The sequence below is a fragment of the Monodon monoceros genome, unplaced genomic scaffold (genome assembly GCF_005190385.1).
Source record: "Monodon monoceros isolate NGI ecotype Baffin Bay Population unplaced genomic scaffold, NGI_Narwhal_1 Super_Scaffold_10, whole genome shotgun sequence".
Taxonomy (NCBI): Eukaryota; Metazoa; Chordata; class Mammalia; order Artiodactyla; family Monodontidae; genus Monodon; species Monodon monoceros.
In genome coordinates this window covers 57154917-57175661 of record NW_021703766.1, presented here as the reverse complement: position 1 = coordinate 57175661, position 20745 = coordinate 57154917, and the positions used below count along the sequence as shown (strand labels likewise).

Genomic DNA, 20745 nt, shown 5'->3' with positions numbered 1-20745 from the left:
GAACGTCATATGAATTCAGCTGACAATGTGCAGAGAAGGACAACATTTTCCAGGGACATATTCTCTCATGCTCAGTTTTTCCATCTAGCAAGTCACCAACCCAAACTGTGTGCCACACATTGTTTTGGTTTGTATAATATGGATGCCTTACTGTTTAAGGCCTACTTTGTTTTTGGAGTTCTTTGTACTGCTAGAGGTTTTTTATAAGGAGATTTGGGCTCCACAGGCATGGGCCTCAGGGAGGATAGTACGATTGCAAAACGTGGCTTGTCATTTTTGGTCAAATTTGCATTGGTGCTGGTGAAGTTGTAGGAGAGAGGGCAGGGCTTTTTGGTCCTCATTTGAAGCCTGGATGCTATGAGCTTTAGGAGACTCAGGCATCACCCTCAAGAGGAGTAAGGTGTGACAATCTCAAGTTCTTGGAACAGCATGAATTTTTTCCCCTGTTCATGGGGGGTATCACAAGAGATGTCAGCACTGTTGAGAGGAATCTCCCATGGTCTTGCAAAGAGCATGTGCTCTGATGTCCACAATTCCATGGGTGACAGTCACTGGTTGTAAGACTATAGGGGTCAGGGGAAACTGAAACTGATACAGAAACTGTGTCAGTAGGGAGCAGAGGAGACAGCAGCCAGCTCATTGGAATGTGCTTCTTCTAAAAGTGCATCCACAGATGTGTTTGTGACGATGACTGATGTGCAGGATCAGTGTGTACACAAATCTCAGGACCTCCAGGCATGTTTAACTTGTGTAGTTGAGGTCATTGTCAGAGAAGATAATTGGAAAGTTTTGTGGATTTTTGTAACCTCCCTGTAATGTTCGCCTCAAGGCCGTTGCTGCACAGGCAGAAAAAAGAAAGGTAGAGAAAAGTAGTCTAAGGATGTGGCGCTTGTGAGCCAGCCAACATTCCTGTTGACTGAAGTGGAAATGTCCTTTATTACTTGCCAGTGTTTGCTGCCACTGAGGCAGGATTGACCCCCAGAGGGCATGACAGAAAGATGGTGGAGTCACTATAGGGCTGTCAAATCTATTTTCCAAAAAAGTGGGGCATACAGATTTTGTTTATCTTGAAGTGTTTTTTTAAAGTTTTATTTAGGTGTAATTTACATGTAGTAAAGTACACACGTTTAAAGTGAAGTATTTGATAAATTTTGACATACACATGATACTTGTGAAAACATCATCACAGTCATGGTAGTGACCATGTCTATCACTGTGTATTTGCTCCATGTTCTTTTATAATCTCTGTGTCCCTGCCCTTCACAGCCATCCAAGCAACCATTGATTTATTTCTCCTTGTAATAGATACCTTTGCGATTTCTATAATTTACCTGATGGAATTATAAAATGTGTACTTTTGTTTTCTCCTGGTTTTGTGTTTTATAATTATTTTGAGATTCATCAATGATGTTAAATGAGGAGCTCTTTTTTATTTTTTTGAGTAATATTCTTACCATTCGATATAACAGTATTTATCCATTCACCTGTTTATGGCTATTTGGGTTAATTCCATGTTTTGACGGTTGATAATAAACATGTGAGAGCATTTGTGTACAGTTCTTAATCTGGATATTTGTTTCTTTTATCTTTTGGCCAAAAAATTAGATTGCAGTGTTTGAATCACAAAGTTAGGTGAACGTTTAGCTTTTGAAGAAACTAACAAATTGCTATTTAAACATGGTATTTTTTCTTTTTCTTTTTTTAAAAAAATTTATATTGGAATCTAGTTGATTTACAGTGTTGTGTATTTTTTTGTATTCATACCAGCAGTTGTATGAAGGTTCCATTTCCTCCACATCTTAGTGAATAATTAGTTGGTCAGTCGTTTTTTTTTTTTAACTCTTTTTATGAGTTTGCTGTGCTCTCTCACTGTTTTAATTGAATTTCCCTAAGGATTCATGGTTAGCATCTTTTCAGATTTATATTTGCTATCTTTGGTTAAATGTCTCATTTTGTTTTCTGCTTTTTTTTTTTTTTTTTGGCTACACTGCACAGCTTTTAGGATCTTAGTTCATCAAACAGGGATTGAATCTGGGCCCTTGCAGTGAAAGTCCTAACCATTGGACAGCCAGGGAATTTTCTCTTCTGCTTATTCTTTGATTCATTGACGATTTTCCTTTTCTTTAACGAGTAGGACAGTGAAACAACAAAGATACCCATTTTACTGCTTTATTGAATAATTGCTTTCAGTACTCGAAGAACATATCTTGAGTTTTTTCAATGCTTTTGTTTCACACAACGTAATGGAGACATGTACTTTACAGTTTCAGATTAATCTGCCAGGAGAATTTACTTAGTTCTAAGTAAATTTGATGAATGGCACCCCTCCACCAGCCTCTTTTTTTCAGCATTTACTAAGAAGAGTTTATAATTATATGTATGTTTCTCAAAGAGCTGAGAGCTAATCCATTGAAATGTAGTCATCAGGATTAATTAGGCCTCTTTCTCTCAGTCTTTTTGGTGTCTCTCAGTCTCTTTGGATAGGATAGAATCCTAGTTTTCATAATTACTGCCTATCAAATACAGCTGCACTAATCTTGTTTACATTTCCCAACACTTTATAATGTTTCAGTTCTGTGACTACTGAACTCCCATCTTCCGTTTTCTCATTCTCCCTTTATTTAAAAATTCTCCCTTTATTTAAAAATTTATATATATATATATATATATATATATATATATATCTCACAGGGTTTTTTGGTTGTTTTTTTGGTTGTTTTTTCTGTTTTTTATTTTCTTTTGGCTGTGCCACACTGCATGCTGGATCTTAGTTCCCCAACCAGGGATTGAATCTGTACCCCCTGCAGTGGAAGTGTGGATTCCTGACTACTGGGCCGCCAGGGAAGTCCCTCTCAATCTCCGTTTAAAACACCTGATCACCTCTGCAGAAATTACCATGGAGTTCAACTCTTTCCTGCTGTCAGTAGTTACTGAATAAAATGTTTTTTTCCATTGTTGTTTTTATCATTTCAACTAACATCTGGTTGTGTTTATCTTTGACACCATCAGTCTCAGAAGAGAACAAAGAAACATGCTATTTTAGTATAGTACAGTGGCTGCGTTGTTCAAAGTTGAAGCATGTATGTGAACGGTCTCCTGAGTCTTGAACTATTGGGAATAGCATAAATGCAGAATTTTATCTCATTGTATTACCAAACTCAGGTTTGGTTGCTCACGGCTGAAAAGCCAATAATGGAGAAGGAAGTGTCAGGAGGGAAAGATGTTTTAATCAGAAAAGCTGGCAGTCCGGAGAGAAGGTGGACTCATGACCCGAGACCAACTCTGAACATTCTGGTCAGCCATGACAGTTTTGTTTTGTTTTTTGGCCACACGTTGCAGCATGTGGGATTTTAGTTCATGAGCTGGGTTTGAACCCATGCCCACTGCAGTGAAAGCATGAAGTCTTGATCACTGGACTGCCAGGGAATTCCCAGCCATGATAGTTTTTAAAAGGAAAAAGGGGAAAGAATCTCAGTGAATCGTCAAAGCAGGAGGTTAGTGTCTGCAACTTTTCCATTGCATTCAGTCTGGTTGACTTCGGATGTTACCCCTGTGGGGTCTGCCTGTAGGATTGCTTAGGGATCTGTCGAGGGTAGAGAGCTAGTCATTCTTTACTTAATTCTTTTTAATCTAGGAAAACAATGAACAGGTCAGGCAAGGTATGGTGTGCATTCAGGAGAGCATAAGTCAGGAGTTAGTTTAAATTGTTTACTGATCTCATTCCTTTAATTAGGTTCTTTCAAGGTGAGGGGGGACAGAAATGGGCAAACAGGAATGGGGCCAAAGAGCAGCTTTCAATTGACGTGATTATGATTTCCTTTGTGATTGCAAGGACTTTTCTACAGTTGGGAATTTGTATTGTCTGTGTTAGCATTCTCCGTAAAAACAGAAGCAGTAGGATATATAGATACAGTTCCATATCTGCAAGTTCTGCATCCCAGGATTCAGCCAACCCCAGATGCAGAACCCCTACATCCAGAGGGCCAACTGTGCTGAGCCATCTTATGTAAGGTAATTGAACATCTGAGGATTCTGATATCCAAGTGGTGGAGGCTGGAACCAGGTCCCTGTGGATACATCCCCTGAGAGATGACTATGTTAAGAGGACATTTATTATAGGAATTGGTTATGGAGGCTGAGAAGTCCCACAACCTGCTGTCTGCAAACTGGAGAACCAGGAAAACTGCTGGTATCATTTAGTGCAATACTGAAGGCCTGAGAACCAAGGGCCTGCTGGTGTAAATCCCAGTGTGCAAAGGGCCAAGATCCATGAGCTGTCGTGTCTGAGGGCAGGGGAAGATGGGCTAGTTCTGCACAGACACTAACGGAGAGTCCAACACATTCACCACGACAGCCTTACCGTAGACTTTCCCATGAGACCAGAGTGCTGCTCTCATCCAGGTGAGACAAGCCTTATAAGCACTGGCTCATTCTGATGACTATGTGTGTCTCCTTTTCCCTGCTGTCTTCTATTTTGTTCTTTTGGATAACTTTGATGATAAACCCACACCATGGTCTGATGAACACCTGTGCACTGGTGTCTTCAGGCTTCTGGCAATTCATCTGCTTCCTGCTCTTTGACAGTGACACACAAGTTTCTCAGTTCTGTTTTGTCTGTTGGGCAAGGAGAACAGAGGTTCCAAGTGTAGTCTCTGGGTTATAAGTTCATTCTAGAAGATCTCAATATTTACATAATCAACTTTATACATTTGTAGGCTCACATTTTATGCTGTTTACCCAACTGGGACATTTTGATTCAAAATTGAATAACGATGATGATAACTGCTTCATACTGCATATAGTGTATAGAAACATGAATGGTATTAATAACTATTTTAACATAATTATATAAATTGTATAGTGTTATTCACTAGAGGTTCAAAGAATTTTATAATATATATAGGAATGTTCAGGGTAGAAAACCACTGCTGATTTGAAATTTATGTTGACATCTAGAAGATTTAATTTACAAAGCATTGTAGGAAAAAATATGTTTCAATGGAGAGAAAAAGACTTGGGAATACTCTGAGTTGGAAAGGTACATGTGGAGTTCAAAGGACAGAAGGAAGATCTTCTGTTTAGGGTATTGTGTGATGGGGACAGTGGGTAACAAAGAAGCAGAGAAAGTAGGTATCTGAGGTTATCTCGAGGATTAGAATGAACACAGTTTTTTGTCGGGGAGACGATGGCTTTGTGAGGGATTAGTCAAGTAGGACAAATAATCATAATTGTTTAAGATAAAAGGTGCTAAGTATTGAAATGAATTTATTAAACTATATTTTAACACCTTTTAATGTTTGTTTCAGTTGGGAGCTTTCTATTTGTTTTAAAAAGTTAGTAGTGATTATGCATTTATGGAATTTAGAGTATTCAGTGGGCAGCTTCTGGAAGTTATGTTTTTTTTGTTTTTTTTTTTTTTTTTTTGCGTTACGCTGGCCTCTCACTGTTGTGGCCTCTCCCGTTGCGGAGCACAGGCTCCGTACGCACAGGCTCAGTGGCCATGGCTCACAGGCCCAGCCACTCCGCGGCACGTGGGATCTTCCTGGACCGGGGCACGAACCCGCGTCCCCTGTATCGGCAGGCGGACTCTCAACCACTGCACCACCAGGGAAGCCCTGGAAGTTATGTTTTTACAAAAGTCACTTCTAGAAATTACTGTGAGCCATTAGCACCTGCAGGATACTTTCAAATAGTTGAATTCTCTTTGCCTGTTTATCTCACAGCTTTAGTAACTCTATTGCCTTTTATTACCACTAACAGTTATATTAACTTAGTAATATACATATGTTAAAGTCCTAACGCCTAAGTGACTGTATTTGGAGACAGGGCCTTTAGGGAGGTAATTAAGGTTAAATGAGGTCATAAGGGTGGGGCCCTAATTCATTAGTACTGGTTTCCTCATAGGAGGAAACATACACTGGGTGTATGCCCACAGGGACAAATAAGGCTATTTGAGGACCCAGTGAGAAGATGGCCTTCCCAAGCCAAGGAGAGAGGCCTCAGGAGATACCAAACCTGTTGACACTTTCCTCTCGGACTCCCAGCCTCCAGAAGTGTGAGAAAATAAATTTCTATTGTTTAAGCCAATCCTTGTATGGTACTTTGTTATGGCAGTTCTAACAGATTAACACAAACATCATTAATGTGTTCTCTTTTCCAAATAAATAGTGAGGCACAACATGCAAAGGACAGCAGAGACAATTGGTATAATTCTAAAAATGGTACAAAACTATAAATTAGCTTTGGGAGGGAAGGGAATTTAATATGGAGTTTCCTGTTTTGCTTCCACTTGTGCTGCAAACCAAAACTTAGCTCCAATTTGCAAAGTCCCCAAAGAAGCCCAGTAGTGAGAGTCAGACTTTAAAACTCAGAATCACTCTTATTTCCTACAGTGTGTTGTGGCTTACAGCTGTAATGGAGTAACAGGGTCTGACTTATCCTCTTGTTGTCATCAACTGTAAAACTACAAAATACAAGAGAATCCAGCACATTCACAGCAACAGCGTTTTCCCTAGACTTTCCCATGAGACCAAAGCACAATTCTCTGGGAAAAAAGCCGTGTTCACCATTCTCATCCTGGTGAATATGCTGTCTCCTTTTACCCTGTTCTCTTCTATTTTATCTTTTTGGATAAGTCTGATTATGAACCCACAACATGGTCTAATGAACACCTCTGCAAAGGTATTTTCAGGCTTACCAAGATTCATCCTTTTGTTATCTTTGGTAGTGACACTCAGCTTTCTATTTTGCTTTGCCTTCTGGGCAAGGAGAACAAATATTCTAAGTGTAGCTCCTGGGCTATAAATTCTCTCTAGAACAACCTACCATTTATTTAATCAACTTTATATATTTGTAGGCTCACATTTTATATCATTTCATCTTTCAGAATATTTTGATTCAAAATCGAATAACAGTGATAATAACTCTGCTTCATATTACATGTAGAGTATAAAAACAGCAAAGATACTCATAATTATTCAAAACCAATTTTTTAAAATGATATACTGTTATTCACTACAGGTCCAGGGAATTTTATGGTAATACAGAGAATATTCAAGATTTAAGAGTGTAGGTTATAACAGCACTTTAAACGTTAAACTATGTTGACACTTAAAAGATTTATTTGAATTTACAAAGCATAGTGGGGAAAATAGATGTTTCATTTGGAGAGAAAAATCCTGGGAATACTCTGAGTTGTAAAGTCTCATATGGAATTTATGACTGAAGGAAGATCAATGTGTTTTTGGTATAGTGTGTGATGGGAAGAGTGATGAGAAAAGTAGCAGAGGAAACAGGTGAAGGCTTCTTTTGCCAGGTATCAGAGGATATCTCAGTGATCAGAATGATCTGAACTTTTTGTAGGGAAGATGATGAGTTTGTGAGGGATTAGTCAGGTGGGATAATAATCAGTGTTATATATGATAACAAGTGTAAGTGTTCAAGTGAATTTATTAAACTATATTTTTGCATCATTGAATATTTGCTTTAATTGAAAGTTTGTGTTTGTTTGAAATAGTTCTTAGAAGTGATGCATTTACAAGCGTCCCTCGTGGTGCAGTGGTTAAGAATCCACCTGCCAATGCAGGGGACACAGGTTCGATCCTTGGCCCAGGAAGATCCCACATGCCTCAGAGCAACTAAACCCATTTGCCACAACTACTTAGCCTTCGCTCTAGAGCTTGCAAACCACAACTACTGAAGCCCACGTGCCACAACTACTGAAGCCTGTGTGCCTAGAGCCCATGCTGCACAACAAGAGAAGCTAGTGCAATGAGAAGACTGAGCACTGCAATGAAGAGTAGCTGCTGCTCGCCACAACCAGAGAAAAGCCTGCGCACAGCAACGAAGAACCAATGCAGCCAAAAATAAAATAAATAAAATAAAATAAGTAAATTTTAAAAAAGAAGTGATGCATTTACGGTATTTAATAGGCATATTTTGGAAATTATGCTTTTATAAAGGCAATTTCAGAAATTACTGTGATCTATTAGCAATTGGAGGATACTTTTAAAAGTTGAATATTCTTTTCCTCTTTATTACCCAGCTTTAGTAAACCACTTGCCTTTTATTACCACTAACATATATTAACAGAATACTTTTCATAGGTTGAAGCCCTAACCTACAATGGGATTGTAGTTGGACATAGGTCATTTATAGAGGTAATTAAGGATAAGTGAGATCATAAGAGTGTGGCTGTATCCCATTAAGACTGGTTTCCTTCTGTTGACAAAAACTCAATTAACAATCAAGTTAAGAAGAAAAAAGTGAATTTTATTCAAGTCAAACTGAGGATTATCACCCAGGAGACAGACTCTCAGAATCTCTGAGGTCTGTTCTGCCTTTTAGAAGTTGAAGGCACAATTATTTACATTTTTCAGACAAAGGATTGTACAAAAGAATGACATACTGACATTTTACATAAAGTTCATAGGCCAAGTAAGCATGTACAAAGCGAGCAGTGAGTCAGCATGACCCCCAACAGAGTTTGGAAAGAATGCTTATCTTTTAAGAAGTTCCATTGCTAGCATCAGAAGAAAGGGGAAAAAAATTGATCTTTACATTCAAGATAGCATTCCCATCTTTGAGGAGGACTAGTTAGTGTGTGTAATGGAATAACTGAGGACGTGGAAAGGAGACGTGACCCATGACCCCCTCCCCCCAGCAAACTGGGGACGGCGAATAAGCCAGAACTGCAAGCGGTCCTGATTGCTTTGAGCACCACCACCACCCCCCCCCCCCGGCAAACCGGGGGCATGCGAATAAGCCAGTACTGTAAACAGTCCTGAATGCCTTGAGCCCCCCCCCCCCCCGGCAAATCGGGGGCCTTCGAATAAGCATTGAGTGCTTCGGGCACTGATCCATGCGATGTCCTCAGTATAATCAGAATGGTGGGAACACAAGGAAATGTCCTTGTGCTACTTCAGTATAATCAGAATGGTGGGAACACAAGGCAATGTCCTTGTGCTGATTTTACGCTCAAGGACGAAGCATGGCATGTTTTCAAGAAAGCCCATTATTGCTTGTATAATCAATGTTAAGAAAACAAGTCTTAAAATGTAAACATAGGTAATGCTTAAATAAAAGCTACCACAGCAGGACAGACGGCAGTGTTTTGCCTGAGCGAGCGGCAGCCCTCTACTGCTGTGCTTCGGCACAATTCATCTCGTGTGATGAGTTTACTTTCGGCCCTGTCATAAGAAAAACTACAACAGTGTGTAATGCAGATGCACACTGCACATTAAGGAGGTAGGGAGGCCAAAACAGAAAATTTTATGTTTAAATTTTCTTGTCCTTCCTTAAAATGTAAATTTTATTTCATCACTTATAAGAAGAGGGATAGACACCAGGAGTATGATCACAGGGAGAAAAGGCCATGTGAGGACACAGCACGAAGTGGACTACCCAAAGGCCAAAACAGAGGCCTCAGGAAAAATTAAAACTGTTGACACCTTCCTCTTAGACTTCCAGCATCCAGAGCTGCGAGAAAATAAATTTCTGTTATTTAAGCCACCCAGTCCAAACTGTTACTGAACCAGTTTCATGTGACCTACGCACAACAAACCAAACGCTGAGACACTGGTTTGCAGCAGAGAAACTGTTTATTCACAAGGCAGCCAAGCAAGGAGAAGGAAGGGCAAATCTCAAATTCATCTCCCCAAAGGCAAGGGGCTAGGAATATTTATGGGATAAAGCTTGGCAGGGGTGAGGGCGGGGATTGAAGATTCGGAAAAGGTGCAGTAATTGTCATTCTGCACAGGTAAAAGTAAGCTACAGACTTCTTCATGAGATACATGTTCAGAAAATGGCAGGCTTAGCATGTTCTGAGGGTGGGCTTTTGGCCCTCTGACATCAAAAACCATCTAGCTGGGGACTTCCCTTGTGGCACAGTGGTTAAGAATCCGCCTGCCAAAGCGGGGGCACTGGTTTGAGCCCTGGTGTGGGGAGATCCCACATGCCGTGGAGCAACTAAGCCTGTGTGCCACAACTACTGCCTGCACTCTAGAGCCTGTGAGCTACAACTACTGAGTCCATATGCCACAACTACTGAAGCCCATACACCTAGAGCCCAAGCTCTGCAACAAGAGAAGCCATGGCAACGAGGAGCCCCCGCACCGCATCGAAGAGTAGCCCCCGCTCCGCTCGCAGCAACTAGAGAAAGCACGTATGCAGCAACGAAGACCCAACACAGCCAAAAATAAATTAATTAACTAAAAAGAAAGTCACCTAGCCAACACTTGCATATGCCCAGTTGGAGAGTCAGTGGTCTTAACAGTTTTAACCAACTTGAGCTCAAACTGGACACAGGTGACCCCAATTTCCTAAAAAGCAACTTGGCAAAGATCTTATTGTTTAGGCTATTTGATGCTTGGGAGTACGTGCACGTTTTTGTAAAAGCAAAGTGAGGTTGATCAGTGAAGGCAGGTTACAATTTATTTTTTATTAATAGCTTATGACTACCCTCGGTTTCAATAGTATTCAAATGTTATGGCAAGCCTAGCAGACTAACACAATTCTCATTCAATATTTTCTTGTCACCAAATAAATAAATGAGCTCAACACCCAAAAAAATATAGTTAGGCCTAACTATATTTACAACACCACTCCTGCCATCCCAGTAAAATCGGCCATGAGAAGATTGAAGGAATTGAAGGACCAGTAGAAAGAGCACCATTTGAAACGCTGCTACCCTTTAATAAATGGGTTAATTTTTGTAACAAAATTTAAATATATGTGTGTGTGTGTGTGTGTGTGTATAGTTAGGGGACACAATAGTTAACAATTCTAAAAAGGCCACAAAACTAAAAATTATCTTTTATACAATTTAGGACATTTAGGTTGGCAGTTCCTATTTTACTTCCACTTCTGTTGATCCTGTTGATTTTTGTTTCCACTTCTGAAAATGACTGATAATACAAGCAAGGGAGCCGTTTTTTATGGGAACAAGCAGAGGCTCAGCTCCTGCTGGTCCACCTGCTTCAGGGGGCTGCAAAACTAACGCTCGGGTTGAACAGTATCAACTCGCTTCGCCGCGGCTCCCAGAAGGCCCCTGGCCGAGAGGCCGCAGTTACAAACCCACGACCAATCAGGGTGAGGAGTTCCCGCGCGTGCGCATCGTGTCGGGGCGGGACTTCCGGCGTCCTCCTTTCGGCGGTCATTTTCGCTTCCTTCTGGTCGGTTCGGCCTCGGAGTGTTGTGTCAGGTTCTAGGTGACGGGACCGAGAAAGTCCGAGAGGAGGGTCTGTCCCTGCTACTCAGGGGTGCGTCTGAGGCTCGGCGACGCAGCACGGGCTGCCCTGCGCCAGGCCCGGGAGAGTGACCGCCGTGCCCGCGTCTCGCCTCCTCTGTCGCAGCTCCCGGCCCCGCTCCGCCCAGGGAGTCCGATGGCTGTGGCTGCCCTGAGGGACCCGCCTGAGGTAAACACTCGTCCTCCGGCCCCTCACCGCACTCACTGCACTAGACACTAAAGCCCCGAGTGCGGGACGCCTGCTCACGTGCCCGCAGCCCAGGTCGCGATGTTCAGGACGGTGAGGCGGCCTTGGGTGGGGCATGGGCAAGAGTGACAGGCGGAGGGACCGGCAGGTACAAAGGCTTGGAAGTCGGACTGAGCCAGGAGGATTCGGGAAACCTGGGGTGCATCTTATGACTGCAGTAAAGAGAGTGTGAGGTGGAATCACGCCTGGACCGGCAGAGAGAGAGGTTGTTCCTTTATTCTGAGGGACCTGGGAGTCACAGAGGGCTGTGAACGGACGAGGAACAGTGTATGTGAGGGCTTTAAAAGTTTTCAAAAAGCTGCTCAGAGAAGAGAACGAACGGATTGGAATGGGGGTGACAAAGAGAGTCCTCTTCCAAGGTCACAGGATCTGATGAGAGGCAGCAGAGGTTAGTCAGTCAGCCTGAGGTCACTAGGTTCCAGAGCTGGGTGGGGATACAACGGAGTCCTGCACACATGGAGCCCAGCCATGGTTGCCTTCCTTTTACGCCCAGGTTCTGAAGGTTGAAGAGGCACTTATGGAACCTATGTAAGGCAGGAGAGGGTGTCCCAGTCCCTCACTGGTTCTGGGTGGCTAATACTGAAACAGAGATCAGAAGCAAGGCAGGCAGGGCTTTTCCTGGCTATGGGCTCCCTCAGAGAACTGGGATTGTTCCAGATCATGTTTGATTTTGTTAAGCACTCTGTGGATGCCATGTTCCAAGTACCTGGGTGAGTCCAGAGAGATGCCTGTGATGTGCGGCAGGGAGGTGGTAGAGCTGCGGGAGTGCAACTGTGAGGTCTGAAGATGTGAAAGAGGTTTGGTCAACTGAATGACGTGCACATCAAGGGGAAGTGTGAGCTGAGGGCCCACAGGACCTGGTGTTGGGGATTAAGGGTAAAGATGAGCCCATGTTTGGCTGTGTCTTGGAGGCACAATGTGGGAGACCTCAGGGGAATTACTTCGGGGGAGGGATGGGGCCCTGTAGGCCAGGCCCAGAGTTTAGATGGCGTTTATCCCCCCGGCCACCGCCTTTTGTGACTGAGGGCTGAACACAGTGAGGAGAGATCAGGCATCATTGGCACCAGGCCTGACGTGGGGAGCTCTGATGGAGGATGACCATGGAATACATGTGTGAGGAGATGAATTGTGGGTCCTCAGAGAGAGAATGTTTATGTTTCATCTATCTCATTCATGACAGGATGGTGTGACCTTTGAGGACATTGCCCTGTACTTCTCCTGGGAGGAATGGAAGCTCCTTGATGAGGCTCAGAGACGCCTGTACCATGATGTGATGCTGGAGAACTTTGCACTTATATCTTCACTGGGTAAGAGACTCACCCTCCCCAGTGACCTGGGCTAGGCTCTGTATCCTGCCTCACCCTCTCTTCTCCAAGGTGTGCTGTGTCCTTCTTACATATGGACCTTGGGCACTGTTTGTTTCCCCAGCTTTCTGGGTAGTTGCTGTGATAGGTAGGGCTGGGTTGTTTGCACTGCCCCCTTCTCTCCCCATAGGCCCAATACAGTCTGTACTCAACCCTTGTAGGGATGGATTTGAGGTCAGCAGTCTTGCAGTGAGGCTAATACTTGCCCTTTCCCTGGTCAGGTGGTGTATCCACGTCCATGGCACTTCTTTGTCCCAGGTTTTGTTCCTTTTTATCATCTGACATTTCGTTCTGCCTCCATATGCCAGGAATTGAAGGTATTGTCATGACCATTACTTACTTGGACCATGGACTATTTTCCAAGGCTGTCCTTCATGGTTTTACTTGTAGTGTTTAGATCTCTTTTCTTTTTTCTTTTCTCCAGCTTATTGGGGTATAATTGACAAATAATACTATATATATTTAAAGTGTACAGGGAGTTCCCTGGTGGTCTAGTGGTTAGGATTCAGCACTTTCACTGCCGTGGCCTGGGTTCAGTTCCTGGTAGGAGAACTGAGATCCCACAAGCCGCGCATTGTGGCCAAAGAATAAAAAAAAGGTAAAACGTTAAAGTAAGTATGCAGTGTCATGATTATATATATACACACACACACATTGTGAAATGATTACTACAATCAAGTTAATTAACACATCCAGTACCTCACATATTATATTTACATTTCCTGTGTGTGTGAGAACCCTTAAGATCTACTTTCTTAGCACATTTGAAGTATACCATACAGCATTATTAAGTATAGGCTCCATTCTGTATTAGATCTTCAGAGCTTTTTCATCTTATAACTGACCAACATCTCCCCATTTCCCCTAGATCTGAGCCCCATAGCAACTCTTTGTTGCTATGGGTTCAACAATTTTTTTTTCTCAAAATTCCATATATAAGTTTTAGCATACAGTATTTATCTTTCTCTGGCTTATTTCACTTTGCATTATGCCCTCCAGGTTCATCAGTGTTGTCACAAATGCATGATTTCCCTTTTTATGGCTGAATAATACCCCACTGCATATAAATACCAGGCTTTATTTACCCACTCATCTGTAGACAGATACAGGCATATTGCAGCCTTTGTTCCAGACCACCACAGTAAAGTATCACAATAAAGCAAGTCACACAGACTTTTGGTTTCCCAGTGCATATGAATGTTATGTTTACATTGTACAGTAGTCTGTTAGTGTGCAGTAGCCTTATGTCTAAATAAACAACGTGTATAACTTAGTTAAAAAACACGTTATTGCTAAAATAATGTTAACCATCATCTGAGTTGTATCTTTTTGTTGATGGAGGTTCCTGCCTTGATTTTGACTAATCAGGGTGCTGACTGATCAAGTTACTGAAGGTTTCGGTGGCTTTGGTAATTTCTTTAAATAATATAACAATGAAGGTTGCCACATTGATGGACTCTGCTTTCATGAATGACTTCTCTGTAGCTTGCGATGCTGTTTGATAGCATTTTAAAACACAGTAGAACTTCTTTCAAAATTGGAGTCAATCTTCTCAAACCCTACTGTTGTTGCTTTATGAACTAAGTTTATGTAATATTTTAAAGCATTTGTCATCATTTCAACAACCTGCACAACATCTTCACCAGGAGTACATTCCATCTCAAGAAACCACTTTCTTTTCTCATCCATAAGAAACAACTCTTCATCTGTTAATTTTTTCTCCTGAGATTACAGCAATTCAGCGATCTTCCAGCTCTACTTCTAATTCTCTTTCTTTTTCCACAACATCTGCAGTTACTTCCTCCACTGAAGTCCTGAACCCCTCAAAGTCATCCAGAGAGTTGGAATCAAGTTTTTCCCAACTCCTGTTAATGTTGATATTTTGACCTTTTCCCATGATTCACAGCTGTTCTTAATGGCATCTAGATTGGTGAATCCTTTCCAGAAGGTTTTCAATTTACTTTGCCCTGATCCATTAGAGGAATTACTATCTATGGCAGCTGTAGCCTTATGAAATGTATTTCTTAAGACTTGACAGTGTAAACTACTTGATCCATGGGCTACAGAATGGATGTTGTAGTAGTGGACATGAAAACAACATTAATTTTATATATCTCCATCAGAGCTCTTGGGTGACCAGCTGCATTGTCAGTGAGCAGTAATATTTTGAAAACAATCTTTTTTTCAGAGCAGTAGGCCTCAACAGTAGTCTTAAAATATTCAGTAAACCATGTTATGAGGAGACGTGCTGACATCCAGGCTTTGTTGTTCCATTTATAAAATATATGCAGAGTAGATTTAGCAGAATTGTTAAGGGCCTAAGATTTTCAGAATGATAAATGAGCACTGGCTTCAACTTCTAGTCACCAGCCTCATTACCCCTAATAAGAGAGTCAGCCTGTCCTTTGAAGCTTTGAAGCCAGGCATTGACTTCTCCTCTCTAACTGTGAAAGTCCTAGATGTCATCTTCTTCCAACATAAGACTGTTTCATCTACATTAAAAATGTTTAGTGTAGCCACGTTCATTAATTATCTTAGCTAGATCATCTGGATAACTTTGGTATAGCTTCTACATCAGCACTTGCTGCTTCACCGTGTGCTTTTTTTTCACCTTGTACTTTTATTTTCTGGAGACGGCTTCTTTCCTTAAATCTCATGAACCAACCTACGGTAGCTTCAGGCTTTTTTTTTTTTTTTTTTGCAGCTTCTCACCTCTCTCAGCCATCACAGAATTGGAGAGAGTTAGGGCCTGACTCTGGATTAGGCTTTGGCTTAAGGGAATGTGTGGCTGGCTTGATGTTGAATACAGATCACTAAAACTTTCTCCATAACAACAGTAAGGCTCTTTTGCTTTCTTATTTGTGTGTTCACTAGAGTAGCACTTTTAATTTACTTCAAGAACTTTTCCTTTGTATTTATTGATACAACTTGGTTAATACTGTTTGGTCCAAGAAGCCTGGCTTTCAGCCTATCTTGGCTTTTGACTTGCCTTCCTCACTAAGCTTAATCATTTCCAGCTTTTGATTTAAAGTGAAAGACGTGTGATCCTTCCTTGCACTTTAGCACTTAGAGGCTATTGTAGGGTTATTAATTAGCTTAACTTCAGTATTGTTACATCTCAGGTAAGAGGGAGTCTTGGGGACAGGGAGAGAGATGGATTGGACAGTTGGTAGAGCAGCCAGAACACGTATAATGTTTATCTATTAAGTTTCCTGTCTTATATGGGTACAGTTTGTGGCACCCCAAAACAAAGATCACTGATCACAGATCACCATAACAAATGTAATAATAATGAAAAAGTTTCAAATATCGCAAAAAATACCAAAATGTGATGCACAGACACAAAGTGAGCAAATGCTGTTAGAAAACTGGTGCAAATAGGCTTGCTTGACACAGGGTTACTGGAAACCTTCAATTTGTAAAAAAATGTGTTATCTTTGAAGCAGAATAAAACAAGGTATGGCTGTACTTAGGTTGTTTCTAAACCTGGGCTATTGTGAATAATGCTGAAATGAACATGGGGGTGCAAATACCTCTTTGAGGTATGGATTTTGTTTCCTCTGGATATACACATAGAATTGGGAGTTTTGGACCATATAGTAGTTCTTTTTTCAATTTTTAAGAAATTCCATACAGTTTTCCCTAATGGCTGTACCGATTTACAGTCCTACCAACAATGTAGAAGGCTTTCCTTTTCTTCACATCCTTGTGAACACCTATCTCTTGTCTTTTTTTTTTTTTTTTGCGGTACGCGGGCCTCTCACTGTTGTGCCCTCTCCCGTTGTGGAGCACAGGCTCTGGACGCGCAGGCTCAGTGGCCGTGGCTCACGGGCCCAGCCACTCCGTGGCACGTGGGATCCTCCCGGACCGGGGCACGAAACCTGTGTCCCCTGCATCAGCAGGTGGACTCTGAACCACTGTGCCACCAGGGAAGCCCATCTCTTGTCTTTTTGATAGTAGTATTCCAAACAGGTGTGAGGTGATACCTCATTGTGGTTTGGATTTGCATTTACCTGATGTTAGTGACGTTGAGCACCTTTTCATGTACCTGATGACCATTTGTATGTCTTTGGATAAATATCTATTCAGGTCCTTTGCCCATTTTTAATTGGATTCTTTCATTTTTTATTGTTGAATTGTATGAGTTCTTATATTTTCTAGATATTAACCCCTTATCAGATAAACCCTTCACAAGTATTTTCTCCTTTTCCTTAGGTTGTGTTTTCATTTTGTTTCCCTTGTTGTTCAGGTTTTTGGCTTGATATACTCCCACTTGTTTATTTTTACTTTCATTGCTTGTGCTATTGGTGTCATCCAAAAAAATCATTGCCAACACCAGTGTAAAGGAGATTTTTCTCTGCGTTTTCTCCTAAATGTTTTACAATTTTAGTCTTACATTAAAATTTTTTAATCCAATTCAAGTTAATTTTTGTGAATGGTGTAAGATAAGGGTCTAGTTTTCTTTTTTTTTCATGTGGATATCCAGTGTTCCCATCACCAATTATGGAGGAGACTGTCCTTTATCCATTGTGTGTTCTTGAGGTGCCTATCAAAGATGAGTTATATAAGTGTGCCTTTATTTCTGGGCTCTCTATTCTGTTCCATTGGTCTATGTGTCTGTTTTTATACCAGTGTCATCATGTGCTAATTACCATAGCTTTGTAATATTTTGAAATCAGGAAGTGTGATGCCTCTAGCTTTGTCCTTCTTTCTCAAGATTGCTTTGACTATTTGGGATTTTTTGTGCTGCCATACAAATTTTAGGATTGTTTACTCTATTTCTTTGGAAAATGTCATTGGACTTTCGATATGGATTGTTTTCAGTCTGTAAGTTGCTCTTGGTAAAATTAATAGTATTCTTCCAATTTAAGAACACTGGATGTCTTTCCATTTATTTGTGTTTTCTTCGGTTTTTTCCATCGTTGTCTTATAGTTTTCAGAACACAGATATTTCATTGTTAGTTTATAGAAATGCAACTGCTTTTTGCATATTGATTTTGTATCCTGCAGCTTTACTGATATTGTTTAATAGTTCTAACAGATTTGGGTGGGAGGAGTCCCTGGGGTTTTCTATATAAGAGCATATCTTCTGCAAACACAGACAGTTTTACTTATTTTGTGATTTTGATGCCTTTTTTTTTTTTTTTCTGATAACTATGTGTTCTGGCTAGGCCTTCCAGAACTGTGTTGAATAGAAATGTGGAAATGTGGACAGTGGGAATCTTTGGCTTGTTCTGGATTTCAGAGGAAAGGCTTTTAGTTTTTAAACTTTGAGTATAATATTAGTGTGGGCTTATTGGGTATGGGTTTATTGTATTGAGATACATTCCTTCTATACCTAATTTGTTGAGAGTTTTTAACATGAAACTATCCTCAATTTGTTTAGTGCTTTTTCTGCATTTTTTGAGACATTCATATGATTTTTATCCTTCATTCTGTTAATATGGTAAGTCATGTTTTTTGACTTGTATATGAGGAACTATCCTTGCATCCCAGGGATAAATCATACTTGATAATGATAATAATGTAAGATTCTTCTTCTGCAGTAAAAACACCAAGTCTTAACCACTGGATGACTGCCAGGGAGTTACCTAAATTTTTTTTTTATTATTCAATAGTGTAAGATTCTTGAACGTGCTGTTGAGTATTTATTAGGAATTTCTCATTCTATGGTCACCAAGGAGTTTGGCCCGTAATTTTCCTTTCTTGTAGTTTGCATATCTTGCTTTTGTATCAGGGTAATGCTAGCCTCAGAAATTGAGTTTTGAAATGTTTCTTCTTAAGTGTTTTGGAAGAGTTGAGGAAGGATTGACATTAATTCTTCTTAAAATCTTTGGTAGAATTCACCAGTGAATCTGTCTCATCCTGGACTTTTCTTTGTTGGGAGATTTTTTTAAATTAATGATTCAGGTTCCTTACTTGTTATTGGTCCATTCATATTTTTTATTTCTTCATGACTCATTGTTGGTAGGTTGTCTGTTTCAAAGAATTTATCCGTTTCTTCTAGTTTATCCAGTTTGTTGGTATTTAATTGTTCATAGTAGTTTCTTATGACCTTTTTATAAGTAGCCACTTCCGCAATGGAATTTCAAATCTCTTGTGTGGAAGAGCATCCCACTGACTCATTCTTAGATGTGACACATCCATTTATGATGATGTTGCCTCCTTCCTATAAATTTAACGTGTACTTCACCAGCATTTATTTGCATTCAGGTTGCTGCTGTGGAGCAGAGGATGCCGAAGCACCCTTTCAACGAAGCATTTCTATAAGCATGTCACAGGCCAGGACTCACAGGGAAGGCTCATTTTCCCAGAAGAGCCACCCCTGTAAGAAGTGTAGTCTGATCTTGAGAGGTGTTTTTCACTTGGCTGAGCATGAAGAAACACAACACAGCCAGAAAGTGTTCGGGTGTAGAATATGTATGAAACGATATCATTTTAGTGCAAACCTCCAGAAACACCAGAAACAGGAGATGGAAGAGAAATCCTTCAGAAACGCTGTAGTCAGGGCCTTGTTTGTGAAGAGCTTCAAATGCCATGTGTCAAGGAAGCCCTTTACCTGTGAGGAAGTAGGGAAAGACTTTCTGGCCACCTTGGGACATCTCCAGCAACAGATCACTCACACCAGGGAGAAGCCAAACAAGATTGCCCAGCGTGAGGCAACTTTACAAAGCAGAGAAAGTCATTACAGCTGGGGAGAATTCAAGAAAGCCTTCAGCCCGAAACATGCACTTGTTCAGAACCAGGGTGTCCACCCTGGAAGACATTGTTTTGTGTGCAGTGAATGTGGGAAGACATTCAGGTACAAATCCTCATTTGTTGTGCACCAGAGAGTGCATACTGGAGAAAGGCTTCTTGTGTGTCGTGAATGTGGAAAATCTTTCAGGCGAACCTCAACCCTCAATCTGCATCGAAGAATTCATACTGCGGCAAGGCAGTACAAGTGCAGCAAATGTGGGAAATCCTTTAACCAAAACTTTGTCCTTATTTATCCCTGGAGGAGACACATTGGAGAAAATTGTTACTTGTGCAGTGAATGTGCGCAGTTTCCTAGCTGTAGATCCATCCTAATTCGACAACGGACAATTCACACTGGAGAAAGGCGTTATGAGTGTACTCAATGTGGGATATCTTTTAGACGAAAATTTTACCTCATCGTACACTGGAGGGTTCACACAGGAGAAAGGCCTTACGATTGCAGTGAGTGTGGGAACTCTTTTACCAATAGCTCGGTGCTCGTCCTACACCAGCGGGTACATAAAGGGGAAAGGCCTTTTGCTTGCAGTGAATGTGGGAAATCTTTTACCAATAGCTCGATACTCATTCTCCACCGGAGAGTTCACACAGGAAAAAGGCCTTATGAGTGCAGTGAGTGCTGGAAATCCTTTAGTCATCAATCTTACCTCACTCAACACTGGAAGGTTCATAGTGGAAAAAGGCCTTATGAATGCATTGAATGTGGGAAATCTTTTATGTCTCGCCGTGGCCTCCATTATCATCAGAGAGTTCACACTGGATCAAGGGCTTATGAATGTAGTGAATGTGGGAAGTCTTTTACCTCTCACTCTGGCCTTCGTTATCATCAGAGAGTTCACACAGGAGAAAGGCCTTATGAGTGCAGTGAGTGTGGAAAATGTTTTACCTCCAGCTCTGCCCTGTGTTATCATCAGAAGACTCATGCTGGAGATAGGCCTTATGAGTGCACTGTATGTGGGAAATGTTTTTCCTCTGGTTCCACCCTCAGTAATCATCAGAGAGTTCACACTGGAGAAAGGCCTTATGTATGCAGTCAATGTGGGAAATCTTTTTTCTCTAGTTCCAACCTCAGTAATCATCAGAGAATTCACACAGGAGAAAGGCCTTATGTGTGCAGTGAATGTGGGAAATCC

General features: G+C 41.2%; 1 protein-coding gene across 1 annotated transcript; it reads left to right on the top strand.

Moving 5' to 3' along the window:
• Positions 1–11227: 11227 nt before the first annotated feature.
• Positions 11228–20709, top strand: LOC114907947 (zinc finger protein 256-like; the record flags this gene model as incomplete). Its single annotated transcript, XM_029244091.1, has 3 exons — positions 11228–11414; positions 12673–12799; positions 19070–20709. Coding segments are annotated over exons 1-3 (1800 nt in total), but the record flags the coding sequence as incomplete, so codon positions are not given.
• Between the last annotated feature and the right edge of the window lie 36 nt (positions 20710–20745).